This window comes from Lentinula edodes (assembly GCF_021015755.1).
Source record: "Lentinula edodes strain Le(Bin) 0899 ss11 chromosome Unknown C8R40scaffold_16, whole genome shotgun sequence".
In the NCBI taxonomy this organism is placed as follows: Eukaryota; Fungi; Basidiomycota; class Agaricomycetes; order Agaricales; family Omphalotaceae; genus Lentinula; species Lentinula edodes.
The window spans coordinates 703,831-729,649 of NW_025764322.1; the positions used below are offsets into that span (position 1 = coordinate 703,831).

Sequence of the window (25,819 nt, forward strand, 5' to 3'; positions counted from 1 at the left end):
CAGGGATTCTGTCACAGCTGGATCCTGAAACGGGGGAGATACATCCTATCACCTTCCATGCATGATCAATGATCTCCGCGGAACTAAACTACGACATATACGATAAGGAGCTCCTAGCTATTGTGGACTGCTTCAAACAATGGAGGGCGTACTGCGAAGGATCCCGACACCAGATCCAAGTATACTCAGATCATAACAATCTCCAGTACTTCACCACTACGAAGCAGTTAACAGCACGACAAGCCCGGTGGGCAGAGCTCCTTTCCGGATACAATTTTGTCATCAACTATTGCCCAGGGAGGTTGGGAGCCAAGCTGGACGCGCTCACCCGTAGATCAGACGTGTACCCAAAGAAGGGAGCTTCAAGGGACCAGGCCTTAGCAGGGAGGGAAAGGGTACTCATACCTCCAGAACATCTAAACGCGACCATCCTCATGAACGAAGACCTCTTAATAAAGCGAGTGAGGGAAGCTCCAAAAGATACGAGTATGATTGAAGCATTGAAGCGGATTGCACGGAACGAGGAGGAATCTCTCGTGTGGGAGGATGGGCTGATAAAGAGGGGAGGTCGTATATATGTCCCAGACGTTGGAACGCTACGAAGAGAGGTTCTACAGTCATACCACGACCATAAGTTGAGAGGACACCCGGGGGAGAAACACACCAGGAAGCTCGTAAGCCAACTGTTCTTCTGGAAAGGGTTGTCCAAGGACGTGAACTACTATGTGCGGAGCTGCCACTCATGTCTGAGAGCAAAAGCCAGTTGATCCAAACCATACGGGAACCTCCGCCCACTGCCAATCGGTCAACGACCTTGGTCTTCAATCTCCCTTGACCACATCACCCAGCTCCCAGTCACAGCAGGTCCGGAGAAGTACGATGCTATCCTGGTGGTAGTGTGCCGACTGACCAAACAGGCCATATATGTTCCTTGTCATACTATGGATAATGCGGAGGACTTCGCTAATCTCTTCATAACACATGTCTTCTCAAAGCATGGGATGCCCTCCGATATAGTTTCAGATCGAGGCTCCCTGTTTGTGTCCCAATTTTGGAGGGAGCTTTGTAGAGCACTAGGGATCAAATCCCGCCTATCTACTGCGTACCATCCCCAGACAGACGGACAAACGGAACGAGTAAACCAATCTGTGGAGGCTTACCTTCGGATCTATTGCTCTTGCGACCAGGATGACTGGGACCTTCTCCTACCAATGGCAGAATTCGTATACAACAATACCCCAAACACGACGACAGGTGTCTCACCATTCTTCGCCAACAAGGGTTATCATCCAAAGTTGTCCATTACGCTGGAGCAGGTGCAGGGAGCGGAGGTCAATGAATATGTGTCCAACCTCAAGGAGCTACATGCGTACCTCCAGGAACGAATCGGGGTAGCTAACAAGGTCTATGCGAAGTACGCGAACCAAAAATGCCAGGAGGCCCTGGACTGGAAGGAGGGTGATCAAGTCTGGCTGAATATGGAGAACGTCAGGACTAGACGACCTATGAAGAAGCTAGACCACAAGTGGACGGGTCCCTATACAATCTTGTCAAAAGTAGGAAGTCATGCCTACCGACTGGACCTCCCTGGGGACCTCCACAAGATTCACAATGTGTTCCATGTCGACAGGCTAAAACCCCACTTCCACGACAAATTCAAACGACAGACCTCTCCACCTCCCCCAATCTTCATAAAAGGGGAGACGGAACACTTTGTAGAAGACATCCTTGACTCCAAACCCAAGAAGGGATGGCCGGAGGAAGTGGAATACCTGGTAAAATGGGAGGGGTATAATGACGAGTTCAACTCCTGGGTAGGATGGGAAGGTATGGTGGGCTCGATCGAGCTCCTACGTAGCTGGCACAAACACCACCCAAGGAAACGCCAGCCATCGCGTCTGCGATGGGCTTCGTTGGAACGGGAAGCACGGGAAGATGAGGAGGAGGACCGGAAAGGTAGAAGGGAGTAGAGGGGGGAACAAGGACAATGAAGACACGACGGGGACGACAAACCCATGTTCACGACTATCTAACGACAACTTGCATTGGAGGGCTTACAAGACCTGAATGCACGATGATTTCACTCTTATTGATTTTTCACACAGTATAAAGAATGTTCCCATTAATTAACGAAAAAAGTCAAAACAATTACAAAAAATGATTTAGTGACAAGGATCTACTACAAGAAATGACAAGGGAGTATTACAATGATTCCTCCTTTGGGACAGCATCCTTCCCATCTGCCTCAGAGACTTGAGCACGACCCGATTCCTCTGGCTCGTACAATTCGTCGTCACCCCCAGTAAGATCAATGGCGAGATCTGCCACTGAACCAAAGAGGGGAGGAAGACTGGGAGAAGGAGGAGGGGGAGAAGGGGAGGTTGGAGAGTCCTGTTCAGGGAGGAACAGAGGAACATGAGAGGGAGCGGGGGGAGAGGAAATACCTTCACCTACAGCAGCGGGAGGCTTGTCCAATGGCACTGGCAGGGACATGGGGGTATCAGTTATGTGGTGAAGGTATTCCAGCATTAACTGCTCCCATACGACCATCGACTGGTCAAGACTAGGAATGGCGGGGACAACATCGTCCCACCTTCCAGAACCATCATGATGAGGGAAGGCGGTCGATAGCGCCAACATCCGACGATGGAGGGGTGGCTCCAGTGAACCCTTGGGAGGGGCTGCGAAACCGGCATGCTGAGCCGCGGTCAGAATAGGACCATCGTTGTCAAACCGGGAGTGCTCTAGCACCAGGCGATGGAGACCCTTGTCCTCATCCACTGCGTTGTTAAAAAACCATTGAATGCTGCTGATGGACCGCATATAGAGATCCCCATGAATACCCCGGGCTGTTTGCATGTAATCCAGAGCAAGTTGGAAGTTGTGGGCAATGACGTCGGGGTCGTCGGAGGCCAGACCACGTCGGAGAAAGGCAACGACCGCCTCAATGATGGCACCGATATAACGACTGTGATGATGGAGGACAGTGGCGGGATCGGAACGATAAAGGCGGTGTGCAAAGGTGGCGACGTGACAAAGGTCCTCCTCCAGCTGAGAAAGAGGAGGTAGAACCACCTCGTAGAAACCCTCGTCTGGATACTCCTTGATCATCTGCTCCATGAAGGCGGCACGATCTCGAGTACAATGGACCTCCTCCAAGCGACGACACTGACGGGTCGCCAAAGCATTGGTTTTGTCTACCAGACCCTGTTGCTGCAGTAGGGCTGTCTTCAACTCAGAAGCCTTACGGGAAGCAGTGGAGAGCTCCTCCACCGCGACATCGCGGTCCCTTTTCACCACGCGGAGCTCCTCCTCCAATGCTTGGAGACGCTGAACAACAGTCTACAAGGGGGAAGTCAAATTAAAAGGGAAGTGAATACCAGTTAAATCAAGGCTTACCTGACCGGGAAACACCGATAAAGCCCTATCCAGTACATGGAACTGGTCCAACACACTGCGATACTCGACTTCGTGCTGAAGGACCTCATGGCTGGAGGACCGAAGTTGTTCGACCTCCCGTTGACGAGCATCAAGGGCGTGGGAGGTATCTCGAAGGGCAGTGGTCAGAGAAGAATTCTCCCGCTGAGAATCGGCAAGCTGGGACTCTAGTGATCGAACCCGAGCAAGAAGACGCTGGTTCTCAGCGCGATAGGGATGAGCGATGAGGGTGCGGGGTACTAATAACGAACGCGAAGTGGGTGGCATGTTGGAAGGAAGGGAGTCGGACCCAGTACCTTTTATAGGCGACGTAACAGGGGAAGGGGAAACAAACCGCTGAACCACACCAGACTGGGCCTCGGCAGCAGCTGCCAACTGAACCAAACCACTGGGACCCTGCACGGATTCGTCCCTGACAGATACCTCCATGGAGGAGGGAAGGGCGCGAGGGAGAGCAGGAGTGGAAGTGGAGGCTCCCATCGAACGACCTGGAGGAACCACCAGTCAAACGCGACGGGGAGACTCCTGAGCTGCCCCCTCTACAGGGATCCTACGACGAGAACGCTTTTTGGAACCGTCCGACCAAACCTTTTTGCTGGAAGGACCAGCCACAGGCGAAGGGGAACGATCGCGCTTACGATTCGCCGCGATGACTGCCTCACCCTGTTGCAAAGCGAGGAACTTCTGTAATTCTTGCTGGTCAGTCTCAGCGGTATCCTTCTCGTCAAGCATGTTGAGTTCTAGGAGGATGGAGGTCGAGGAGGTACGAGCTTGAAGGGCAGCATCGTATTGGCGCCAGGTACTCAAAGGAATACCCCATGTCGATTGATATGTGGGAGTTCTGTGGAGCTCCAAAAACCTACGGCTGTATGCAATGTCTTGACTGCACCGACGAGCAAAGTACCGATACCGAAGGACCTTTCCCAGACTACAAGTCTTTTTCGCAGAGCAGTTGGTACAGCGAGGGGAGTTCGGCAGAACCTTACATTTGCCCGGGGACTTGACACAGTTGGAACAAGGGGAAGCTGTCAGCGACTGGTTCTAGTAACAGGTGTCACCAGGTGTCACACTCAAGAAAACCTCAGGTAGTGAAGCGATAAAGGAAGTAAGCAGAGTTCTGGGCTAAACCAGGTAGAATAGATGAGATCAAAGCTAAGGAAATACAGCAAGTAGCTACAGCCTATATACTAGTGAACAACCCTCTGCCCTAGTAATGCCCAACGCCCTGGGTTAGTGGTAAACATGAGTAGAACATAAGTAAAGCAATGTGTAAGTAATGAAAGCTTGATCGCCATGCTGTATACGTGTTGTGAGACTGCTGTGTTTAATATAAGTAAATGAAAAGTGCATGTTGTATCAGTAAGCATGAATAATAGGTCAGGTGACAAGATAAGACAAGATATAGGATAAGGGAGATAGAAGATAAGACAAAAGATAAAAGATAAGACAAGGGACAAGGAGAAAGATAAGATGAAAAAGAAGTGATCGTAACAGAAGCTACCTCCGCAAGAAGAGGCCACAAAGGGTCGTCCTGACAATAACCCGATAGTGGCTTGCCAGTATTGAACACTGTCTCGAATAACTGGAGTTGGGGACGAGATGGCGACTCGATGGTGAATGCCAGTTGATCCAACTCCACCTCCCCATCGGATTCAGGAGCCGGGGAAGGTACCTCTCCCAAAGCGGTGAGGGTGGGTAACAAAGGAGATGGTGTGCATGAAAGAGGTCGAGTAGGGGTAGGAGACATCGCAGTTAGAAGAGTTTGGACTCGTAAAAACTGAGGCGGTGGAAGAAAGGGAGAAGCAAGGACCTGACGGACTTCAACAAGAAAATTTTCAGGTACCACGTAAATGTCAGGTGACTGCCCAGAAAAACGCGCCTAACCATCGCGAGGGCACAAAGGGGTTACAAGGGGGGGTAATGTCATGCCCTGGCTACAACCAGACCAGTCCCAGTACCCACCACATGTTGCCATACGTCCTACCCACCTCTTGTATGTCCTCTGCACCTCCCCAAGGACCACCAGACACCTCCCCAAGTATTCCTGACGCAACTACCCAAACGTCCTTCACCCCGACACGCGTACGAAAACCCTCCTAACCGATAACCCCTTTAAATATTAATCTCGATTACCTTCCTCCCCCCCATTAGCTGCCTCATGCCTCCAGATGTTCTCTTGTTCACTTCCCGTACCTATTTAAGTAACGCCGCAATGTCCTGAAGCCCCAGCTTGGTATATTTTGAACACACACCCTTTTGCATAGGTCCAGTCCCTGTCCCTTTGTACCTGCTAACCATACAGATTTCTCTTTACTCTCTGTTTCACTACCTCTGTTTCTCATTACTCTTGTCTATTGTCTCTCTGATCGTCTATATGATCGAATATACACTTTTACTTCAAGTCTAAGCCTTCCGAGTGAGTCCCCGAGCTCCTTCGAACATTACTAAAGCTCCCCAACACCTACACGCTTTGGTGAGCTACCCTTCCCCAAACCCCCCGGAGCTCCCTAGCTACTTCGTAAGCTTCGGGACCTCGATCTAGGTAACGTCGAAGCTACCCCTCACGTTGAACTACGTACCGCTTCTCCGTTACCACCTCCCCCACTCGAGGATGTCCATCCTCAAGCCCAGCCCCCAGGGACCTACCCTCCCTGGCATATCCCTTCTCGGGAGCTTATACCCTCGAGATCCAGTTATATATACGACCTATTCGATCCTATATTGACGTTCTAGCGAGTACAACTCCTACTACGCAATATTGTACAGTCCCGCACTCTTCCTTAACCTCCCTATGCCTTAGGGACCTCCCTGGACCTCCTAGGAACCCCCTCAAGGGTCATCATCTCGTTGTTCCAGCCACTACTAGGTCATTCCCGTCCTCGGTCACGGTTCTCGTAGCTCCCTTTGAGCTCCAGCCTGCTCTTAGCATGCTACAACATAAACCTCCATATACCAAAACCTACCCTAAGACCTATTTTGACCCAGGTCTTACAGAAACAGGTTTCCACCCTGCTTTTTCACTCCCCTATTGAACGGGACCCTCCAGCTGTAGACGTTAAGGGTGTCCAGAGCATTCTCTCTGAAATGCGACAGTTGCAGCATTTGATCATACCTGGATTCTGGGTTATACCATCCTTCGGTGACCTTTCGCTACCACAGATTCAATATCTAGATTTGATTTCATCTCCGTTGGAAACAGATGGTTTCAGGCCCCCGGAAGCTCTACCAGAACCCTGTCCAGGCAAACACTGTAAACTACGCAATGTTTTCGGCCTAAAATATGCTATAATGGACAAGGTTGATCACGTGAAATTCAAAAAAAAAAATCCCCTGAAATTCCCAAAAATGGAAGTGTAAAGTACTCGAAAAATATAATTTTCGATTTTGCTTTTGGTGCTTCTAAACTACGCTATACCGGACAAGGACTGACCTATTGAGCTTCAATCTACACTATATTTGGACAAGGAAATGGCTGATTTTGGCCTCTAAAATATGCAATTCCGGACAGGGTTTTGGAGGAGCTTCTGGGGGCCTATGGTTTCTCTCCAATAAACGACCAAGAACACCAATTTCCCAACCTCACAAGCTATCGCCTGTTGGACTCATCTTTATTGTCTCTACCGTGGATAACTATGCGTCTTCCTCCAACCAAGGGTGAACGATATGAGTTCCATTTCCCCGGAATCGATATTACAGGTAATGAATATTCCCTCCTGGGTGCGAGTAATTTTGAGAAAAACTTTCTCGGGGAAGGCATGGACTTTGCCTCAGATGATGGTATGGATTCGGATTGGGTGCCCACTTCGGACAATGATACTTCAAGTTCAGAATCAGACCTAGAAGCAAACAGTGAGATCTCTGACGATGAACTGGAGGAATGTAAGTCTCTTCCCAGCTGGTTCGGATAGAGTGGGTAGCCGAGAGTTTTACGAAGATGAAAGATTAGAGTAGGAGTCACCTTGCTTGCAAGGTCTATTGCACTCCAGAAGTTAAGTTGTTTTGTGCAGGCATGTTTTGGTTGTGCTTGGCCTCATGCTTTTGCCAAATGTTTACAAACATCCTGAGCTCTGTGCTTGCTTTGCGGCGCACATAAGGTGCGCTGCATTCTTTCCTCAATACTCAGATTAATCAAACAAATTTCCACAAGGCTTTTGAAGTGTGTATATCCTTGCACCTTATGTGCCTTGTTTTTTTTCACTTGATACTTGAACTAAAATCTACACCTTGACAAAGACACTCAGATGATACTTAGACCACCCTACACTTTTTGCATACATGAATCCTGCATCATTCCCTAGTTCCTGCCATACCAGTTCTACAGTCATGTATCACCATTTGGGATGGTATCATCAAATGGGACAAATGGGATTTTTACTTGAAGTAGTATTATACATGGACTGCTGGCTACATTGAGAGTTGAAGAATTCATGCTGCCCACCATCCTTGACTCTGAGAAGAGAATGCTGAAAGTACTTTCCTCAAGACATCCACCAAGAGGTCTATTTGGGATGGAAATGAATATTATTTGAGCTGCTGTGCCCAAAATAATGAACAAAATTTTCTGAAACTTTGTCCCAGGGTATCTCTTACGTGAATATGTTTGTTGAAAAGCTTTGAATGTATATACAATGAAGGAAACTATGTTTGCGAGCAGTAGAAGAGAGTGGAAAAGAATGCCGGCAAAGTCTGTCACATCACACATTCCAAAAGTGGAAATGATAAGGCCTGATGCACATGATGATTTACTCAAAATGGATTATCAGAGTGAGTTATCAGCATGTTTTGTCACATCCCAAATGGTGATTTTTGTTGAGTATAATCTCAGTTGATAAGAGAAACAACTACTAGTATATCTAAGTACCTGTTGAGTATAATCTATAGTACTTTAGTAAGAAGAATAAAGAAGAAAAAATAAGTAATCTCACCTCAGTTGATAAGAGAAACAACTGAGGGAGTTTATAATTATGTATTGAGTATAAATGGTGATCGAGAAAATAGGAGTAAGTAAGTCGATATCGGAGGCCAGAAAGGAAAATCGCACAGGACAAAGAAGACAAAGCTGAGCATACGGAGTACCAGTCCAACATCCCCCCTACTGTGTATGCTCCAGATTGAGCATCTGAACCATTCGGGCATGTGTAGTCCCCAAAAGAGCTTTTGTGGTAATGTCTGCGACATTCTCGCCACTACGAACTCGAATTACCTTCACACTACCATCTTTCACTCTTTCCTTGATATAATGTTCACGCATATCGATGTGTTTCACAAGTGAGTGATTCCTTGGCTCCTCCGACAGTGATACCGAACCAAAGTTGTTGCCATGAATAAGAGTAGGACCATTGAGTGGAAGATCAATTTCTTGAATAAACAACCGAAGCCAGCACGCTTGCTGACAAGCTTTCGAGAGCCTAATATATTCAGCTTTGACTGTAGATAGTGCCACAGAGCCCTGTCTCTTTGATGCCCAGGAAACAGGAGCACCAGCCATAAAGAATACATAGCCAGCAGTAGATCGACGAGTAACTAGACATGATGCCCAATCACTATCCGAGTAACCTAAAGGTGAAAGCCCGAAACCGAGGCGGTCATCCCCAGGTTTAGGAGCACGATAGGTGATAGAATAATGAATGGTTCCGTGAATATAACCGGCTAGCCACTCGCAAGCTTCCCAATGAATAATACCCGGATTAAGCTGGAAACGAGCGAGGAAATTTGAAGCAAATGCGATGTCAGGCCTCGTGGAGCAAGCCCCCCAGAGTAAAGATCCAATGAATGAACGGTAGGGTTTGTTCGACATGAATTTTCGGTCAAGTTCAGGTATTGGATTCGGAGATTCAGCAATTTTTGCCTTGGGATCTAATGGGGTGCGACGGATATGGACAGTTTCCAACCCAAAGTGTTCCAGCATTCGTTCGAAGTACGACTTTTGGGAAATAGTAATGGATTTGGAGATTGGGTCTTGGAAAATAGTCATTCCTAGGAGAATGCCCGAATTAACTTCACTTGATTCCCATCTCTTTCCTAAGTCTGCAATGGCCTTCTTTTTACCATTTTCTGTCGAGGAAGTGCCATTGACATCGTCACCATACATGGTGGAGAGAGTGTACTCATCGTCAATTTGACGGTAGCGTACGCAGGGATCAGCCTTTGAAGCAATATAACCATCCTCTTCATATCCTTTCCCTAAGGTGTCCTGCTAGTCGTGGCTACCCTGCATAGTCCCATAAATTAACTTGTTGAGTTTACACACCTTGTGTTCTTCACCTTCCTTGACAAATCCTTCAGGCTGCTTTATATATATGTCGTGATTGATAGGAGAGTTCAGGAAAGCAGCCTTGAAGTCGACCTGAAATATAAAAAGTCCAAGGACTGCAATAATCGCAAGGACTATACGGACAGATTCCATACGTGCAACAGCACCGTAGGTCTTGTCGTAATCAACACCTTCTATCTGCATGAAGCCTTGTGCTACATATCGAGCTTTCCGCTTGGCTACCTCCCCATCTTTCGACCATTTAATGGCGTAAACCCACCTCCCTCCAGTAAGATTTGCATTCGGAGGCAGATCCACCAATGTCCAACAGTTTTTATCCATAAGAGTGTCATACTCAGCTTGCATTGGTGCCTTCCAAAGTTCGGGGCAACGCATGGCCTGTTTATACGTATTCGGGACCCACTTATCACTAGATTCAGCAGCAAAAGCAAACGGACTGTTTGCCACCATCGCCAGAGGATTTCCGTCGATTTCGTCTATGCCTCCGGAGTCGTGGGCCGAAGCGAGGTTCCGCTCAAAGGCACTACGTTCTCTTTCAGTAAATTCCTCAGATTGTATTTGACAAGCTGATGGTTCACGCATATGAGTACTACGCCTTGGGCCAGTTTCTGGTTCCTGAACAGGTAATGGTAAGGATTGAGGCAGAGATTGGGTTGCGAATAGTTCTGAAAGACCTTCGTAACTAGGAGTAGAAGGTCCAGTAGGTGTTGAGGGAATGGATGGCTCTGAAATATCAATTTGATTTTCATTAGCCGGAGGACCAGGCACGGCATCCGGAGCCGAACCAACGTCGACATCAACAAACACTTCACCATCAACTTCATCTGGTACCGCGGGTGTAGATCTGCGAGGATCGCCTTCCTCGAATTCAACACTACGAGATTCGTGGAAAGTCCTGGTCTGTGGCAACCAGATCCTATATCCCCTCCTGCCAATATATCCAACAAAACGTCCTTCGACAGCCCGAACTCCAAGCTTCCCATCAGTTTGAATCGCGTCGAGCGTTGCCCAGCATTTGCAACCAAAAGGTCGGAGATGGGAGACATCATGGCATTTCTTCGTATATATCTCGATTGGTATTTCGTCTGGGAACCGAGAAGATGGGATGAAAGCATTCACGTAGCAAAAGGTGAGTGCCGCTTCAGCCCACATCGAAGGAGGAAACCCGGCGTCAACAAGAAATGTCCTGACACCATCTAATACTGTTCTATTCGCTCTTTCAGCTACTCCATTGGCTGAGGAAGACCTGGGTGGTATCATCTCAATGACTATACCATGCTCTCGACAGTAGTCTCTAAACCACCCATTATCAAACTCTCCACCACCATCTATCCGGAATATCAAAACTTTTAGACCCGTTTGCTGCTCTGCCATCGTACGCCAATCATGAATAGCGGTCAAAACTGTTTCTTTCCACTTGTTAGTCAGAAAAGTTGGAGCCTTGACTGAGGAACGACCATCCGTTGCCAGAAACATCCACGTCGCCCCTCCAATGCTCTGGGTTCGAGTTGGACCAAAGAAATCAAGATGTATACATTCGAGAACCTTGGTTTCATGCGTAAGTTTTTCGTCAAATGGTCGGTGAGTTGATTTCCCGAAGATGCAAGGTTCACATTTACCATCCACTTTCTTAGAGGTAATTTGCAGTCCATCGACCAGATTGTGCCTATGCATCTGGAGTATTCAATCCATAGCCGGATGCCCTAGTCTGCGATGCCACATATGTATGTCAACAGGTTTATTATGTGATCTGGCAAAATTCGCAACTGAGGGCATGAAGTGAGCTTAAACCTCATACATCGTTCCCTTTCCTTCGCCCTGCATAACGATACTTCCGTTTGCAGTTTGTACGGTGAGTGATCCCCTACCCCACTCTCCTTTCATTCCTTTGGCATCCAGTGTCCTCAATGAAATTAGGTTGTGGTGAAAGGATAGTGTGTGATAAACCTCACTCAAATGGCATCTTCTTTTTATTCCATCCACGGCTGTCTCAATTTCCACAGTTCCTTTGCCATGAATCTCAAATTCACCTGCTTTTCCGGCAATCGCTGACTTCCCTGCCTTTCCATATAGGTTCTCATATTCAATAAAATCAACCCTTCAAACCCAGAAATGATCACTTGCAGCTGAGTCAAGGAAAGTCTGAGGTATTCGTGGTTTTGAGGCAGCATATAGGAAAGTCTTCTCATTGCGAGCTGAACAAGCAGTATATTCATTGAAGGTTGAGACTGAGTCGGGAATAGAAGAATCTAATATTTCTACGTTGTGCATAACCTCTTTCTTTGCACCATACCCTGTTGATACTGACACACAGTTTCTGCAGGTATGGGCATTAGGGAGTTGGGTAGATGGAATGGGTGTTGACGGCGACGTACACAAATCGAAGAGTTCCATGATTGTATGATTCCCACCATCGCTAGCGTAGTTCGCAGTTTGAGTGACTGAGATTTCGGCTTTCTTAGGTCCTCCCCCTTCATCGCCGCCACCGGGTGCCCAACATTTCTCAATCGCATGAGTACGACGTCGACGAGGAGGGCAGTTAGGGTTTGTACACATTGGGCAATCCTTCTTGGTAGTAGATGCTGCATTTGCCGAGTGGAAAGAAGCCATCTCCTGAGCGATGAGGGCACGGACCTGACTACGCTGTCGGGTATCCTCCTCATCCTCCTTCTTGTTGTCATAGACTTGATGAAGGTGAATAAATGCATCATCACTCGAAATTCCCTTGACGTTGATTAAGAGATCTCTCCACGACTTGGGCATAGATGCAATTACGATAAGACGGAATTGGGAGTCGAGGCAGGAACCGCCTAAATTTCGAAGCTCCCTAAGGTGATTTTTCATTGTCTTTTCATGCTCTTCGATAGTCGTGTTACTGGGATCAAATCGAGCAGACCGGAGTTTGGTATCAGCCTGATGTACGCGCATCTCATCTCGTCTCTCATATTTCTTCTTCAATTCAGCCCAGATGTGGTACGCAGGCTTTTCATGTTCGACGCCTAGTCCGACAGGGTCAACAATGTTGAGATAGATTATGCTGGCGGCCATCCTGTCACGTTGACGCCATTCATGCGGGAAAGGGGTCGAACTGTATACAGGTGTTGATTTGGTTGCAGGAGGATACAGTGTAGATGTGGAGATATAGCCACCCATAGGGGGTCGGTGTCACGAAGCGGCAGAGGCGGAGTGACTAACGGAGCGGGAAAGCGGAGCGACTAAGCAGAACAGTGAGGTGGAGCAACTGGACAAGGCAACAAGGCGGAGCGACTAAGCAGAACGGCAGCAGGCTGGTCCCAGATAATGACAGAGATATATTGAGTATCGTAGTCCTAGGTAATAATAAGTAAGCACATACCTGGTCCCAGATAATGACAGAGAGGTCAAGATAAGGGACCAGGCTGTGGAGGGTTGGCTATATATACATAATCCGGTCTGCGAGAAACAACGATGTAATACTGTACAGTTTAGGAACAAGGAAGGTGGCGGAAGCCAATAGAAGGAGAAGATGGGTCAGGTGGATCAGTAATCGATGGATCAGTAATCGATGGGGGTTTGACAGTGATGGGATGATGTATCGTACAAGTAAAGGCGTCGAGACGGTGAGAAAAGGAAAATGATAGGGGCTGCGTACTTTATGACATTACCCCCCTCCTTATGACCATTGCCCTCGATGGTCAAGGCTTTGCCGCTGTTGGGTGTTTTTTATGAAAGGCCCGAACAATTTTTGGTGCTCGACTGAGGTTGGCTGCGGGTTCCCAAGAGTTGTGCCCTGCGTCGTAACCTTTCCACTTAACCAAATATTCCAACTTCTTCCATCGAACCCGGCTGTCTAAGATCTCCTCTACTTCGTATTCCGGTTCGTCTTCATCCTCTAAGTATACCGGCTCTGGTGGTGTTGGTATTTCGCCATTAATGGAGTTACCTTTCCAGGGGTATAGTTTATCAACATGGAAGACGGGATGGAGGCGATCTAGGGATAGGGGAAGGTCAAGGCGGTAGTCTAAAGGGCCAATTTTCTCCAGAATGCGATAAGGGCCAAGCTGTCGATCTCCTAACTTTTCACTGGAAAGTTGAAGGTTAATGTCCTCTGCACTGAGCCAGACTAGGTCTCCAACTTTAAATTGATGAGCTTTCCGCTTCCCGCGTTCGTATCCCTCCTTCTGTTGTTTCTTTCCTAGGTGTAAGGCAGCTCCGGCATCTTGTCGCGCTTCTCGGAGAATCCGTATACGGTCATCCACAGCTGGAATACCGCTGCGTTGGCCCACTGGGATATTGAACAGGGGAAGATAGCCGTAGGTTAGCTCGAACGGGGACATGCCTAGCGCAGAATGAGTCCGTGAGTTAATCACAAACTCCGCCATGGGGAGGTGCTCTGCCCAGTCGTCTTGTCGTCGTCCTACATAGAGGCGGATGTATTTCTCTACTTCCTGATTTGCTCGTTCGGTTTGGCCATTAGACTGAGGACGGTATCCGGAGGTTAGATCTGATTTAATTCCTAGCCTAGCGAGAAGGGATCGCATGAGTTTAGCTGCAAACTGGGGTCCGCGGTCGGATTTAAAGTGAAGAGGAAGACCATGGAGACGGAAGATCTCTCGGTAGTAAATATCGGCAACGCCTTCGGCTGTGATGGAGCTGGTGCAAGGAATGGCGTGAATTTGTTTTCCATACAGGTCTGTGCAAACCAAGACAGCATCGTAGCCTTGGGAGTTAGGTAGCTGTGTTATCAGGTCAACCCCTACCTCTTCCCATAGACCGGATGGTACATCTAATGGTTGAGTTACGGCCCGTGGGTGTCGCTGGATCTTCTTACGGGCACAAACCTCGCATCCCTCAACGTATTTTTCCACAAAAGAGCGCAACGTAGGCCACCAGAAATGGGTACTGACCAAGTCGAGTGTCCCGTGTAGTCCGGGGTGTCCTGCAGTTGGATGGTCGTGGCATTGACGGAGTACCTCAGTGCGTAGGTCGTCGTTTGCTGGTACGTATACTCGACCTCGGTAGTAGACCAACCCATTGTCTTCTTCCCATTCGGCTATCCCATTGGCCAAGCGCTGTAGTCCGTGCTCTTTGACTGTTTTGAGACCCTCCAATACCTGTGCCTCCCGTTCTGAGGCTTTCCGGATACGATCCTCTAAGGGGTTCTGTAGGATCGAAGCTGCAATTTTTACGAAGTGGCCAGGTTTAAGGACTGTCTGTTGTCGGTTATCATCGCTGTCCGATACATGATGAACTGCCATGCGGGAGAGAGCATCAGCTTGGGTGTTTACTCTGCCAGGGCGGTGGATCATATGAAAGTCAAACCGTGACAGATAGAGGGCCCATCGGGCTTGTCGGCGGGTGAGGTCTTGTGCAGTGCGCCAGAATTCGAGGTTCGAATGGTCCGTAATGATGTCGAATGGTTGAGGGAGTCCTTCTAGAAAGTTCCTCCAATCCTTCAGTGCTTCAATGATAGCAAGCATTTCTCGATCGTAGATTTCGTAGTTCCGTTCCGCTGGCTGCATGGATGCCGATCTGAAGGCTACCGGATGCCATTGGCCATCGTCTTGCTTCTGCATAAGGGCGCCTCCCGTGGCAAAGCCTGATGCGTCTACCTCGATTCGAGTAGGCCTGTCTGGTGTCCATAGAGCAAGGATCGGTGCGGAGATGAAGGCTTCTCGAAGGGTATCAAATGCTTTCTGTCGAGTGTCGGTCCAGGTAAAGCTGGTGTCTTTCTTCGTCAGGTCGTTCAGAGGTCGTGCTATTTTGGCAAAATTCCGGATAAAGCGTCGGTAGAAGTTTGCAAATCCCAAGAACCCTCGTAGTTCCCGAAGGTTAGTAGGGACTGGCCAGTCGCGAACAGCCGCTACTTTTACCGGATCCATTCTCACCTCCCCTTCTGAGATGATGAGTCCGAGGTATTCAATCTGTTGTTGTTCAAATTCGCATTTTTCTGGTCGTAGGTAGAGGTCGTGCTTTTCTAACCGGGTTAATACTTCCCGTACCATTCGTCGGTGTTCCTCGAGATCGTTACTGAAGATAAGGATGTCATCTAGGTAGACTGCCACCTTGCCGGCTGCAATGAGATCAGCAAATATAGCATTCATAAGTGCTTGGAACGTGGCAGGGGAATTTGTGAGACCAAAGAACATGACCTTAGGCTCAAACAAGCCTCGGGTTGTTGCGAACGCGCCTTTCCATTCATGCCCCTTCTTAATCCGTATGTTATTGTAACCCCAGCGGACATCAAACTTCGTGAAGTATTTGGCTCCCTGAAGTCGGCTAATGATGTCAGCAACTAATGGGAGAGGGTATCGGTTCTTCACAGTGTACTCGTTCAGTTTCCGGTAGTCTTGTACGAAACGGAGTTTCCCATCCTTCTTCTTTACGAAGAAGACCGGTGATGAGATTGGTGATTTTGAGGGACGATATAGCCTTTCCGTAGGTTTTCTTCTAGGAAACGATCCAACTCCTCCTGCTCGTTTAGGGACATGGGATAAATCTTGGTACGCATGGTTGCCGGTGCTCCAGGTACGAGATCAATCGCATGGTCCCAAGGTTGGTGGGCAGGTAATCGTTCGGAGGCGGATTCTGAGAAAACCTTCTTGAAATCACGATACTGCTCAGGGACCATTTCTTCGAAGGTTTTAACGGGTTTGTCTCGGTTGGCTTCCTCTGCTAGCTGCTGGGAGTAAGTGAATCCTGCGGCGCACCAGACTTCCTCCGTCTGTTCCTCTAGAATTCCTGCTTTTACCCATGCCCGGCGAGTTTTATGATTGGCTCGAATTCGGTGTATTGGTGGTTCTTCCACCGCTGCTGATTCACTCGGTTCAAGGGTCGCTTCTAGTGGCACCTCAATGTGGGGGTTTTCTGCGGGAGGTTCCAGTTCCGGGAGTTCGAGGATCGGGGTTTCTGTGTGAGTGGCGGCTAGATGAGAGTACAAGATCTCCTCGTCTGGGACTTCTTCTATCGTTACTCGAGGAGGCTTTACTGAAAGTCGTCCTTTCTCCCAATCAATCTCCGGATTTACCTTCCATAGCCAGGGGAGTCCAAGGATGATGTCTTCACCTCCTAGGTTGGTGATCAGAAAGTCCATCCATCGCTCTTGATTATCCACTGTGAGTGCTAGACGTGCAAAATGGGTTATCCGTCCAGCTCGGTTAGGTGTTCCATCGATATTAAAAACGTCGATTGGTTTATGGAGGGGTGCACATCTTACATGGTTCCGGGTGACAAAGTCTTGGTTTAAAAACAGGGCGGTAGCTCCACAGTCTACCATGGCTGCAGTTGTTATACTGTGATTCCTTCCTCTTAGTCTCGCATGAATTCGGAAATGTGGGGAAGTAGAGTTTAATTCCCGGATCGACGATATTGTACATGATGGGTGCGAGTCATACGAGGAAGTAGCGAACATAACAAACTGATTACGGGGTACTCTCGGTGCAGCCGAAGCGGGTACCCTCTTTAAAAACCCTGTTGAAAGCCAGAGGACGAGGAGGACATAGCGTTAGCACGATCAAGTAATTCCCTTATTTGACCAATCTGATTGGAAAAGTCCTGGTTAGGGGGGCTCGGAGTAGCAGCTACGGGTGCAGGAGCAGATGTTGGGGTCGAGGACGCGATTTGGACGGATTCGTTTGGGAATAGGGAGAATGGCGCGGGTCCCGTAGCGGATATCTGTTGGCGTCGAGGTTGCTGGCGTCGGCCTCGGTCTCGTCCGAGTCCCATGAATTTGTCTTGGCAGACTGCTTCCAGATGTCCTCGACGTCCACAGTAGCGGCAGGTAGTTTCTCGGTGTGGGCAGTTTTGCTTGACATGACCTTGGGCACCGCAGCCGAAGCATCGTCCTCGCATGCGAGCTAGGAATGCTTCCCTAGTATTCCCATTACTGGTGTGGGTTGCATCAATGTCCATAGCGTGGGGGTCAGCAGGGGTAGTATGAGCGGTATGCGTGGGAGGGTATCCAGAGTTCCGGCCAGTCATGGTGGGATCGTGCAGGTAGACATCCACCGATATGGCCCGTTTGATTGCCTCCTTCAGAGTCGGAGCAATTCCTTGGGCAATGTTTACGGTGATGAGGTGTTGTCGGATCTCTGGGAGTAATGCAGTGAAGAAACGTTCCCGCAAGTCAATATCAGACATTTCAGTCCGATCTCCGATATCCTTGAACTTCTGAGCGAATTCCGCAACTGTCTGTCCTTTACTTTGCCTGAGATTCTTGATCTCGCTACGGGCTTCCATACCTGGGTCCATTGGTTCAAACCGTTGGCTAAATTCCTTCAGAAACGCCTCCCAATTTCCTCCGAAAGGGGGATTTTCCGCATTGAAATGTAGCAGATGGGGAGTTGCCCAATCTCCGGCACTTTCTGTGAAGAAGCCCAAGGCGGACTTGATGAGTTTTACTTGGCTTTTGGCAAGATCCGGTTGTTCTGACGCCCAATTCTGGAACTGAGCCATGAAGCGACGGGCTTCAGCGCCATCTTTACCCTTGAAAACCTCGGGTTTGTTCATGCTTGACTTAGAGGATGAGCGTTCCTCCATAGCTGTAGCAAGGTTGGCTACTTGTCTGATGAGCTGAGCCATGAGATCCTCCGCAGAGGTGTTTGGGGCAGGCGGGATAGGAGTCGACATGATGGGAGTAGGCAATCGGGGCTGGGGAATCGGCAGGAAGGTTATATTGCTCACAGTGAGTGGCTCTCGGATTGAGTTCGAAAGGGCGTTGGGGCAAGGTTGAGACTGGCAATCGCGCCAAGTATCGTCGTTGTTATGGGCGTGAGCTTGGTCTCTGGGGTCAAGTGCGTGCGGGAGTGCGGAGCAGTCTATACTGGCAACAGGTGTTTCAGAGTCGGGCGGAACTGGGGAAGACGTGGTGTCTATAGACCCTGCAAGGACAACCTTATCGGTAGGCTGTCAGTGCAGTAATGGATCTTGACCTAATGTCACGAAGCGGCAGAGGCGGAGTGACTAACGGAGCGGGAAAGCGGAGCGACTAAGCAGAACGGTGAGGTGGAGCAACTGGACAAGGCAACAAGGCGGAGCGACTAAGCAGAACGGCAGCAGGCTGGTCCCAGATAATGACAGAGATATATTGAGTATCGTAGTCCTAGGTAATAATAAGTAAGCACATACCTGGTCCCAGATAATGACAGAGAGGTCAAGATAAGGGACCAGGCTGTGGAGGGTTGGCTATATATACATAATCCGGTCTGCGAGAAACAACGATGTAATACTGTACAGTTTAGGAACAAGGAAGGTGGCGGAAGCCAATAGAAGGAGAAGATGGGTCAGGTGGATCAGTAATCGATGGATCAGTAATCGATGGGGGTTTGACAGTGATGGGATGATGTATCGTACAAGTAAAGGCGTCGAGACGGTGAGAAAAGGAAAATGATAGGGGCTGCGTACTTTATGACAGTCGGTGTCATGCCCTGACCTACCTCCCATAGCCCCGACCGACTCTGAGGGACCTCCCTCCCTTTACCTTAACTCCCCATGGAACTGCTTCACTCATCCCAGGACCTCCTGGGTCCTCCATAAGCCTCCCCGCCTCAACCCAGCCTCGACAATACACCCCGAGTTCCCATGATACATCATTCCTTAGACCTTCCACCGCAACAAACCCCATTTAGCCCTAATCTCGATCAGTTACCTCACACATACCAGATTCCCCAAATGCTCCCATGTTCACTTCCCGTACCTATTTAAGTAGTACCGCAATGTCCCCAAGCCCCAGCTTGGTATATTTTGAACACACACCCTTTACATAGGTCCAGTCCCTGTCCCTTTGTACCTGCTACCTATACGGAATTCTCTTTACTCTCTGTTTCTCTACCTCTGTTTCTCTCTACTCCTGTCTATTGTCTCTCTGATTGTCTATACGATCGAATATACGCTTTCACTTCAAGTCTAAGCCTTCCGAGTGAGTCTCCGAGCTCCCTCAAACATTACTAAAGCTCCCCAACGCCTACCCGCTTTGGTGAGCTACCCTTCCCCAAACCTTCCAGAGCTCCCTAGCTACTTCGTAAGCTTCGGGACCTCGATCTAGGTAACGTCGAACTACGTACTGCTTCTCCGTTACCACCTCCCACACTCGAGGACGTCCATCCTCAAGCCCAGCTCCCAGGGACCTACCCTTCCTGGCATATCCCTTCTCGAGACCCAGTTGCATATACGACCTACTCGATCCTATATTGACGTTCTAGCGAGTACAACTCCTACTACGCAATATCGTACGGTCCCGCACTCTTCCTTAACCTCCCTACGCCTTAGGGACCTCCCTGGACCTCCTAGGAACCCCCTCAAGGGTCATCACCTCGTCGTTCCAGACACTACTAGGTCATTCCCATCCTCGGTCGTGGTTCTCGTAGCTCCCTTCGAGCTCCAGCCTGCTCCTAGCACGCTACAACATAAACCTCCATATACCAAACCTACCCTAAGACCTATTTTGACTCAGGTCTTACAGTCGGATAATGGTACCATCAAGATATCCTTCGAGTTCCCGAACTTCAATATGCGCGAGGACTTGGTCTTTAAAGATTCGCCAGGTATTCTCGCCGGATAATTGGGATGATTTGGGGAAGCGCGGGATCGACAGTGAGTTAACTGTGGAGGACATAGCTTCGAAGAGATTAGAATTGACTGTATAAAATATATCAGGTTTTTCTGTTAAGCTCGGTTGAGCTCCAGTCTCATAATCTGTTGAGTATAATCTCAGTTGATAAGAGAAACAACTACTAGTATATCTAAGTACCTGTTGAGTATAATCTATAGTACTTTAGTAAGAAGAATAAAGAAGAAAAAATAAGTAATCTCACCTCAGTTGATAAGAGAAACAACTGAGGGAGTTTATAATTATGTATTGAGTATAAATGGTGATCGAGAAAATAGGAGTAAGTAAGTCAATATCGGAGGCCGGAAAGGAAAATCGCACAGGACAAAGAAGACAAAGCTGAGCATATGGAGTACCAGTCCAACAATTTTTGACTGATAACAACTTTCCATACTGATTAGAGCCTGGCATTAATGCACCTTCCCTGAATACCAGAACAAATTGGTAGAAACCTTCCTCCAGTAGCCTAACATCTGCCTAACCCACAGTAAATGCATAATTAAGAATGTAATAGGTCTGTTTACGGTCAAAGAGATTTCATCATCCCAAATGGTGATACATGACTGTAGTATCAATTTAACTGAAATTTATCCTTTCCCAAGCAAGGTGCAGTCCACAACAGTGGAGCCTAGTAAGCAACAACTGAGCAATGTTAATGAAATCCGAGGATTCAGTCGAAAGCGGGTAAATGTTACGTAAACGTTAAGCACTCATTAACAGCTCTGTCATCTTCTACAAATACTTTACTATCATTGTCTTACTTACAACACCAAGGACTACACTACCTTTATGTCGCCAATCGATTCTGAAGCGCTTGTCCAATTCCTCATCGCTCAAACAAGGAGTAATATCTCCTTTCTGATTTCTCAGCACCAAATATCGCCCGTCGCTGGTCGAGAAATCCTCGATAGACTGCCAAATGCTGGTACTAGTATTCCTGACCCTATAATGGCGCTTTCACAGCAAGCTTCTAATATACGGATTTCTGGACCAAGTACTCCGCCTCCAACTTCTTATGGTTCTCGGGATTACAACTCACCCACTCCTCTTGGAACGGTAAAAGCGAAAGCGTTGTGGGGATATAATGAGACTGGAGAGGTGAGTTATGTTATTATCCTGCGTCATGGCATATTCCAAAGATATGATGATTATATAGGATCCTCAAGATCTATCATTCCAATCTGGAGACATCATCGAAATTGTCCAGGAAACAAATAACGATTGGTGGACAGGGAGGTATCGTGGCCGTGAGGGCCTGTTTCCCTCTAACTACGTTGAGAAACTTCCTCCTTCATCGCCTTTGTCACGTCCTCCGCCTCCGCCAGCAGCTCGCAGCAATTCTTCATACACCTCGAACCCGAACTATAACGATGGTCATTACTCAGATTTCAGGCCCCTTGGGTCACCTGCTGCACCTAACCCGACCTATCCGGCCTATCCACCACCAGGAGGCCCCCCTCCTCCTCCAGCTCCAGGTGGGTACGGTCCTCCTCCCCCATCAGGATACTATCAATCGTCGCCTTCACAACCTCCACCTCAAGGATACAATTCATATTCGTATGCGCCTCCGCCTCCTGGTCCAGTTATCGTCTCGGCTTCAGCGCCTCCAGCTCCGGTGGACCAGCCGAAAAAAAATAGGTTTGGCGGGATGGGAAATACAGTGAGTGTGTTGCTAGCTTTTGCGGTGGTTCATAATCTGAATACTTCATCATGAATAGTTGGCCACAGCTGCCGTTGGAGGTCTTGGGTTTGGTGCTGGGTCGGCGATTGGTGCCGATGTGGTAAATTCGATCTTTTGAGCTGATATATTGCTATGCCTCACTATTGTCACTTTTCTACATCATTGTAAAGCTTGAAATATGTTTGGTCTCATTGGTATCGCTTTTTGTATATCTTGGACACGGGTTTGGATATGACTTACACACTTTGATTACACACTTTTCTTTCGAAGAACTCGAAAGCGGATCTATATCGGAGTCGAAAAGGTCGGTGCACACCTCCCATTCTTATTCGCATTGCGTCAGTATCTCGGCAGCCAACCTCATAAAACTGCGAAATATTACTCTCTAAAGCAATGGCTCAAACAACGCTACCAGAGACGCATCGTATTCTACAACTCACCTCGACATCTGAACCTCTTCAGCTCAAAACTGTACCAACACCACAAGCAGGTCCAGGGAGCGCCGTAGTCAAAGTCCTCGCAGCTGGTATTTTATCATACTCCGCAGATATCTACAACGGAAAACGCCAATACCCCTTTCCAAAACCATTGGTACCCGGAAGTAGCGCGATAGGTCGTATAGTCGCGGTCGGTCCAGATGCAACAACTCTCGTTCCAGGTCAACTAGTTTTTCTAGATTGTACGATTCGAGGTCGGGATAATTCAGAAGCGGTTATCCTCTCGGGTATCAGCGAAGGCTTCACTGAAGCTAGCAAGAAGCTCATGCATGGAGAGTGGCGTGACTCGACCTATGCGGAATACACCAAGTTTCCGCTAGAGAATTGCATCCCACTTGACGAGCAGCGCTTGCTTGGTCCTGTAGAAGCCGGTGGACTTGGTTATTGCGTCGAAGATCTCATGCATATCTCCAAGCTAGTGGTACCGTACGGAGGTTTGAACGATATAGGATTAAAACCGGGAGAGACAGTGATCATAGCCCCCGCCACCGGTCCATTTGGAAGTGCTGCCGTACGAGTAGCGTTAGCTATGGGAGCAGGTAGAGTAATTGCTATGGGTCGCAACGAAACAATGCTCCATAAATTGTCTACGCTTGACACCCGTATCTTCACCGTACGCATCACAGGAAATGAAAAAACCGAAACCGACGCGCTGAAGAAACTCGGACCCATCGACGTGTTTTTCGATATCTCTCCTTTTATGGCGGCGAATTCCACGCATTTTAAGAGCGCGATAGCTGCTCTAAGACATAGCGGAAGGATAAGCCTTATGGGAGGAGTATATGCAGATATGTCTTTCCCTTACCTGTCTTTCATGCATAGGAACTTGACGATGAAGGGTACTTGGATGTTTTCGAGGGAGCAAATGTTCGCTTTTGTAAAATTACTTGAATCGGGTTTATTGCCTTTGGGAGAGAAGAATGGGCTGAGTGTAGGAGGGAAGTTTGAGTTGGAGGAATGGGAAGAGGCTTTTGAGAAGGCGAGAGTTGCTGGAGCGGGGGAGGTGGTAGTCATTGTTCCTTGAGTACTTGAGTTGTCTTGCTCGTCCAATTTTCATAGCATGTTATATTGTGACCGCTACTAAAAGGACTCAAGGAAAGGAATAAGCGCCCAAATGTCGGTCCGTTCCTTGCCTCCAATGCTCCATGTCTCTTACCGCAACAGGTAGAAAGCGCAAGATAAGAAACATGAAATATGACTTGGATATACATCCATGCAGAGGATCAACAATCTACATGCAGTTACATGCTATACATAACAACGTAGGCCGCATTGATAGCCTCCGAGCTAGCAACGAAAACAGAGTCTTCGGCTGGAATCTTTGAAGATAGATGGAAAAAAAATTGCAAGTGAGTTATTCACTGTCTTGCTCAAATAATGAATATGGCTTACCTCTTGTCCTGCGTCTACCAGGACATCGCATGCCACCATGACGCGGTAAGGTGATGTTGAGCTCGTCGTGGCTTCTGTATCTGCAAGCTTCGGATTCACGAAGGTGTATATACCAGGCCCAAACCTGTCCTCATTGTGATCCATGAATAAAGAACTACCATTTCCGAGGCGAAAACTTCAAATCAATGAACGAATGAAATCTCACCTTCCTTGCTCATAATCCTCTTCGAATGCAAATGTCTTGAACGAAGACCGCACGACGCTACAGATACCACAACCTTTGCGCTCACAGAGGAACGGACCCTTGGACCCTAGATCGCAAAGCATGAGGGACGCATGGTATGTACGAATCTCGCGAGGGTTCGTCAAGTTTTTACTAGCAGGAGGACATGGAACTCAAGTAAGCTATTTTTTTCTAGTCGATAATTGGAAGAATTTACCGATACGCAGAATAGCGGCTAAGCTGCTCTCGTGGAACTATCACTTGGAACACCTTATCCACAGTCGGTAGTCCTTCGTTTCGTGCGTTCCACTCCGCGATGAAATGTTTACGAACTAGATAATTTTCACGTTCGTATCAGCGACCATTTCTCCTACCAGGATCACGCCCATACACGAATGCGGAGCACTTACCTTCCTGGAATTTACTATCTTTACTCCCCAATTCTTTCAACTGCGCTCCGCCCCTCAACGCCCTATCACATCCTACACAAAGCTTTCTGGCTGATGAACCCCGACTTGGTCTGGCATTGACTGAAACTGGCTGGTCACGACACATATCACATCCCTCGACATGACCCATTTTTACCGCCTCCATCGCATGCTCAGGATCACAGAATCCCTGGAATACTGCATCGTAGTGGCATCCTGCTAACAGGCAAGTCTTGCTTGCTGCGGTGGGTGAGGTGGTGGTGTTTACTGTCAGAGGCATCGACATGGGTGAATTCTGAGCTTTTCTAGATCCTCCTCCAGATGATGGTGGCGATGAAGGTTGGGCTTTACCAGCACAGGTGCGACTACAATAAGGATGCTTCTGTCCTCGCTCCACGAATTTCGGCTTCTTTCCACAGACCTTGATATAATAAAACAAATGATTGAAACACAAGGAAGATGGTACAAGGCAAGTATGTCAGAATAGCAAGAAATGTAACGCGTTTGATCACATACCTCGCACATATCCGAACGTTGTTGTACTTGATGAGAAGGAGAGAGTTGTCCCGTTGTTCCTCTGTCACGACTGCCATGTTGTGCGCTCCAGTTTACGACGTTCCGAACGATAGCTGCCATTATCGGCGAAGAGAGGAATAGTACGAAAAGGATAAACGGAATAATTGAGGATGATCTTTGGCTCAAGTAAGCGATTCGCACCCAGGCTACTAGTATTATGCAGGAGGAAGGAATGAGTCTCGTTCAGGAGGGAAACTGGCAGAGAGGTAAAAAGGTAAGAGAAGGAGCGTGTCTCTTATCAAGGGGGAATACTGTGGTCGACCAGTCCTCGTTGAAGGTGCGTGTTGCATGTTGCAAATTGGTGTTATGAGACCTGCAATGAGTACATCTGACCCTCATCATGCGTCTTGCGCGTGTTCTTGTTATCAAGGACTATTTGTGTCCGATAGCCTCAATGCCAACGAGTGAATATAATACCGCGGAACCAGCGAAATAATCTCAGAAGAATAAGAACACAAACAGAGAAGGACTAAGGGCATTATATCATAGCCTTATACGACTTCCCTTACTGGGGCAAACAGCTTGTCCTAGCCTGAGGTCTCAATGTCGACAAGGTCCTCTGGACAACGATCGCTGGAATTGAGATAGGAGCATAGAATACGTTGAGTAAAGTAAGTACGAATGGAGGTGGTTATTATAGTCCTGAGTCAGAATCAAGCCATAGATATTCGGTGTAGTTACTCTTGATTTGAAGAGTGAATCGAACACCTAAACATTGCCAACCT

The 25,819-nt window shown here is 48.2% G+C and overlaps 3 protein-coding genes across 3 annotated transcripts; 2 read left to right on the plus strand and 1 right to left on the minus strand.

Moving 5' to 3' along the window:
- Positions 1-21,086: 21,086 nt before the first annotated feature.
- On the plus strand, positions 21,087-22,096 carry C8R40DRAFT_1170373 (uncharacterized protein; the record flags this gene model as incomplete). Its single annotated transcript, XM_046231526.1, has 3 exons — positions 21,087-21,395; positions 21,454-21,957; positions 22,016-22,096. 3 exons carry the CDS (start codon positions 21,087-21,089, stop codon positions 22,094-22,096), a joined length of 894 nt encoding a protein of 297 aa, XP_046086843.1.
- Positions 22,097-22,371: 275 nt separating this feature from the next.
- On the plus strand, positions 22,372-23,499 carry C8R40DRAFT_1044606 (chaperonin 10-like protein; the record flags this gene model as incomplete). Its single annotated transcript, XM_046224234.1, has 1 exon — positions 22,372-23,499. One exon carries the CDS (start codon positions 22,372-22,374, stop codon positions 23,497-23,499), a length of 1,128 nt encoding a protein of 375 aa, XP_046086844.1.
- A 108-nt stretch (positions 23,500-23,607) lies between these two features.
- On the minus strand, positions 23,608-25,404 carry C8R40DRAFT_194010 (uncharacterized protein). Its single transcript, XM_046234301.1, has 6 exons — positions 25,035-25,404; positions 24,501-24,939; positions 24,308-24,422; positions 24,073-24,243; positions 23,868-23,991; positions 23,608-23,794 (listed from the first exon to the last, which is right to left on the minus strand). Exons 1-6 carry the CDS (start codon positions 25,152-25,154, stop codon positions 23,717-23,719), a joined length of 1,047 nt encoding a protein of 348 aa, XP_046086845.1. The 5' UTR covers positions 25,155-25,404; the 3' UTR covers positions 23,608-23,716.
- Between the last annotated feature and the right edge of the window lie 415 nt (positions 25,405-25,819).

Excerpts from the sequence above, each read along its gene's own strand:
- C8R40DRAFT_194010 (XM_046234301.1), bottom strand. The coding sequence starts at position 25,154 with ATGGCAGCTATCGTTCGGAACGTCGTAAACTGGAGCGCACAACATGGC. Across the intron at positions 24,423-24,500 it reads AGATAGTAAATTCCAGGAAG|TTCGTAAACATTTCATCGCG; the intron begins GTAAGTGCTCCG and ends AAAATTATCTAG. Across the intron at positions 23,795-23,867 it reads TGGTAGACGCAGGACAAGAG|ATTCCAGCCGAAGACTCTGT; the intron begins GTAAGCCATATT and ends CTATCTTCAAAG.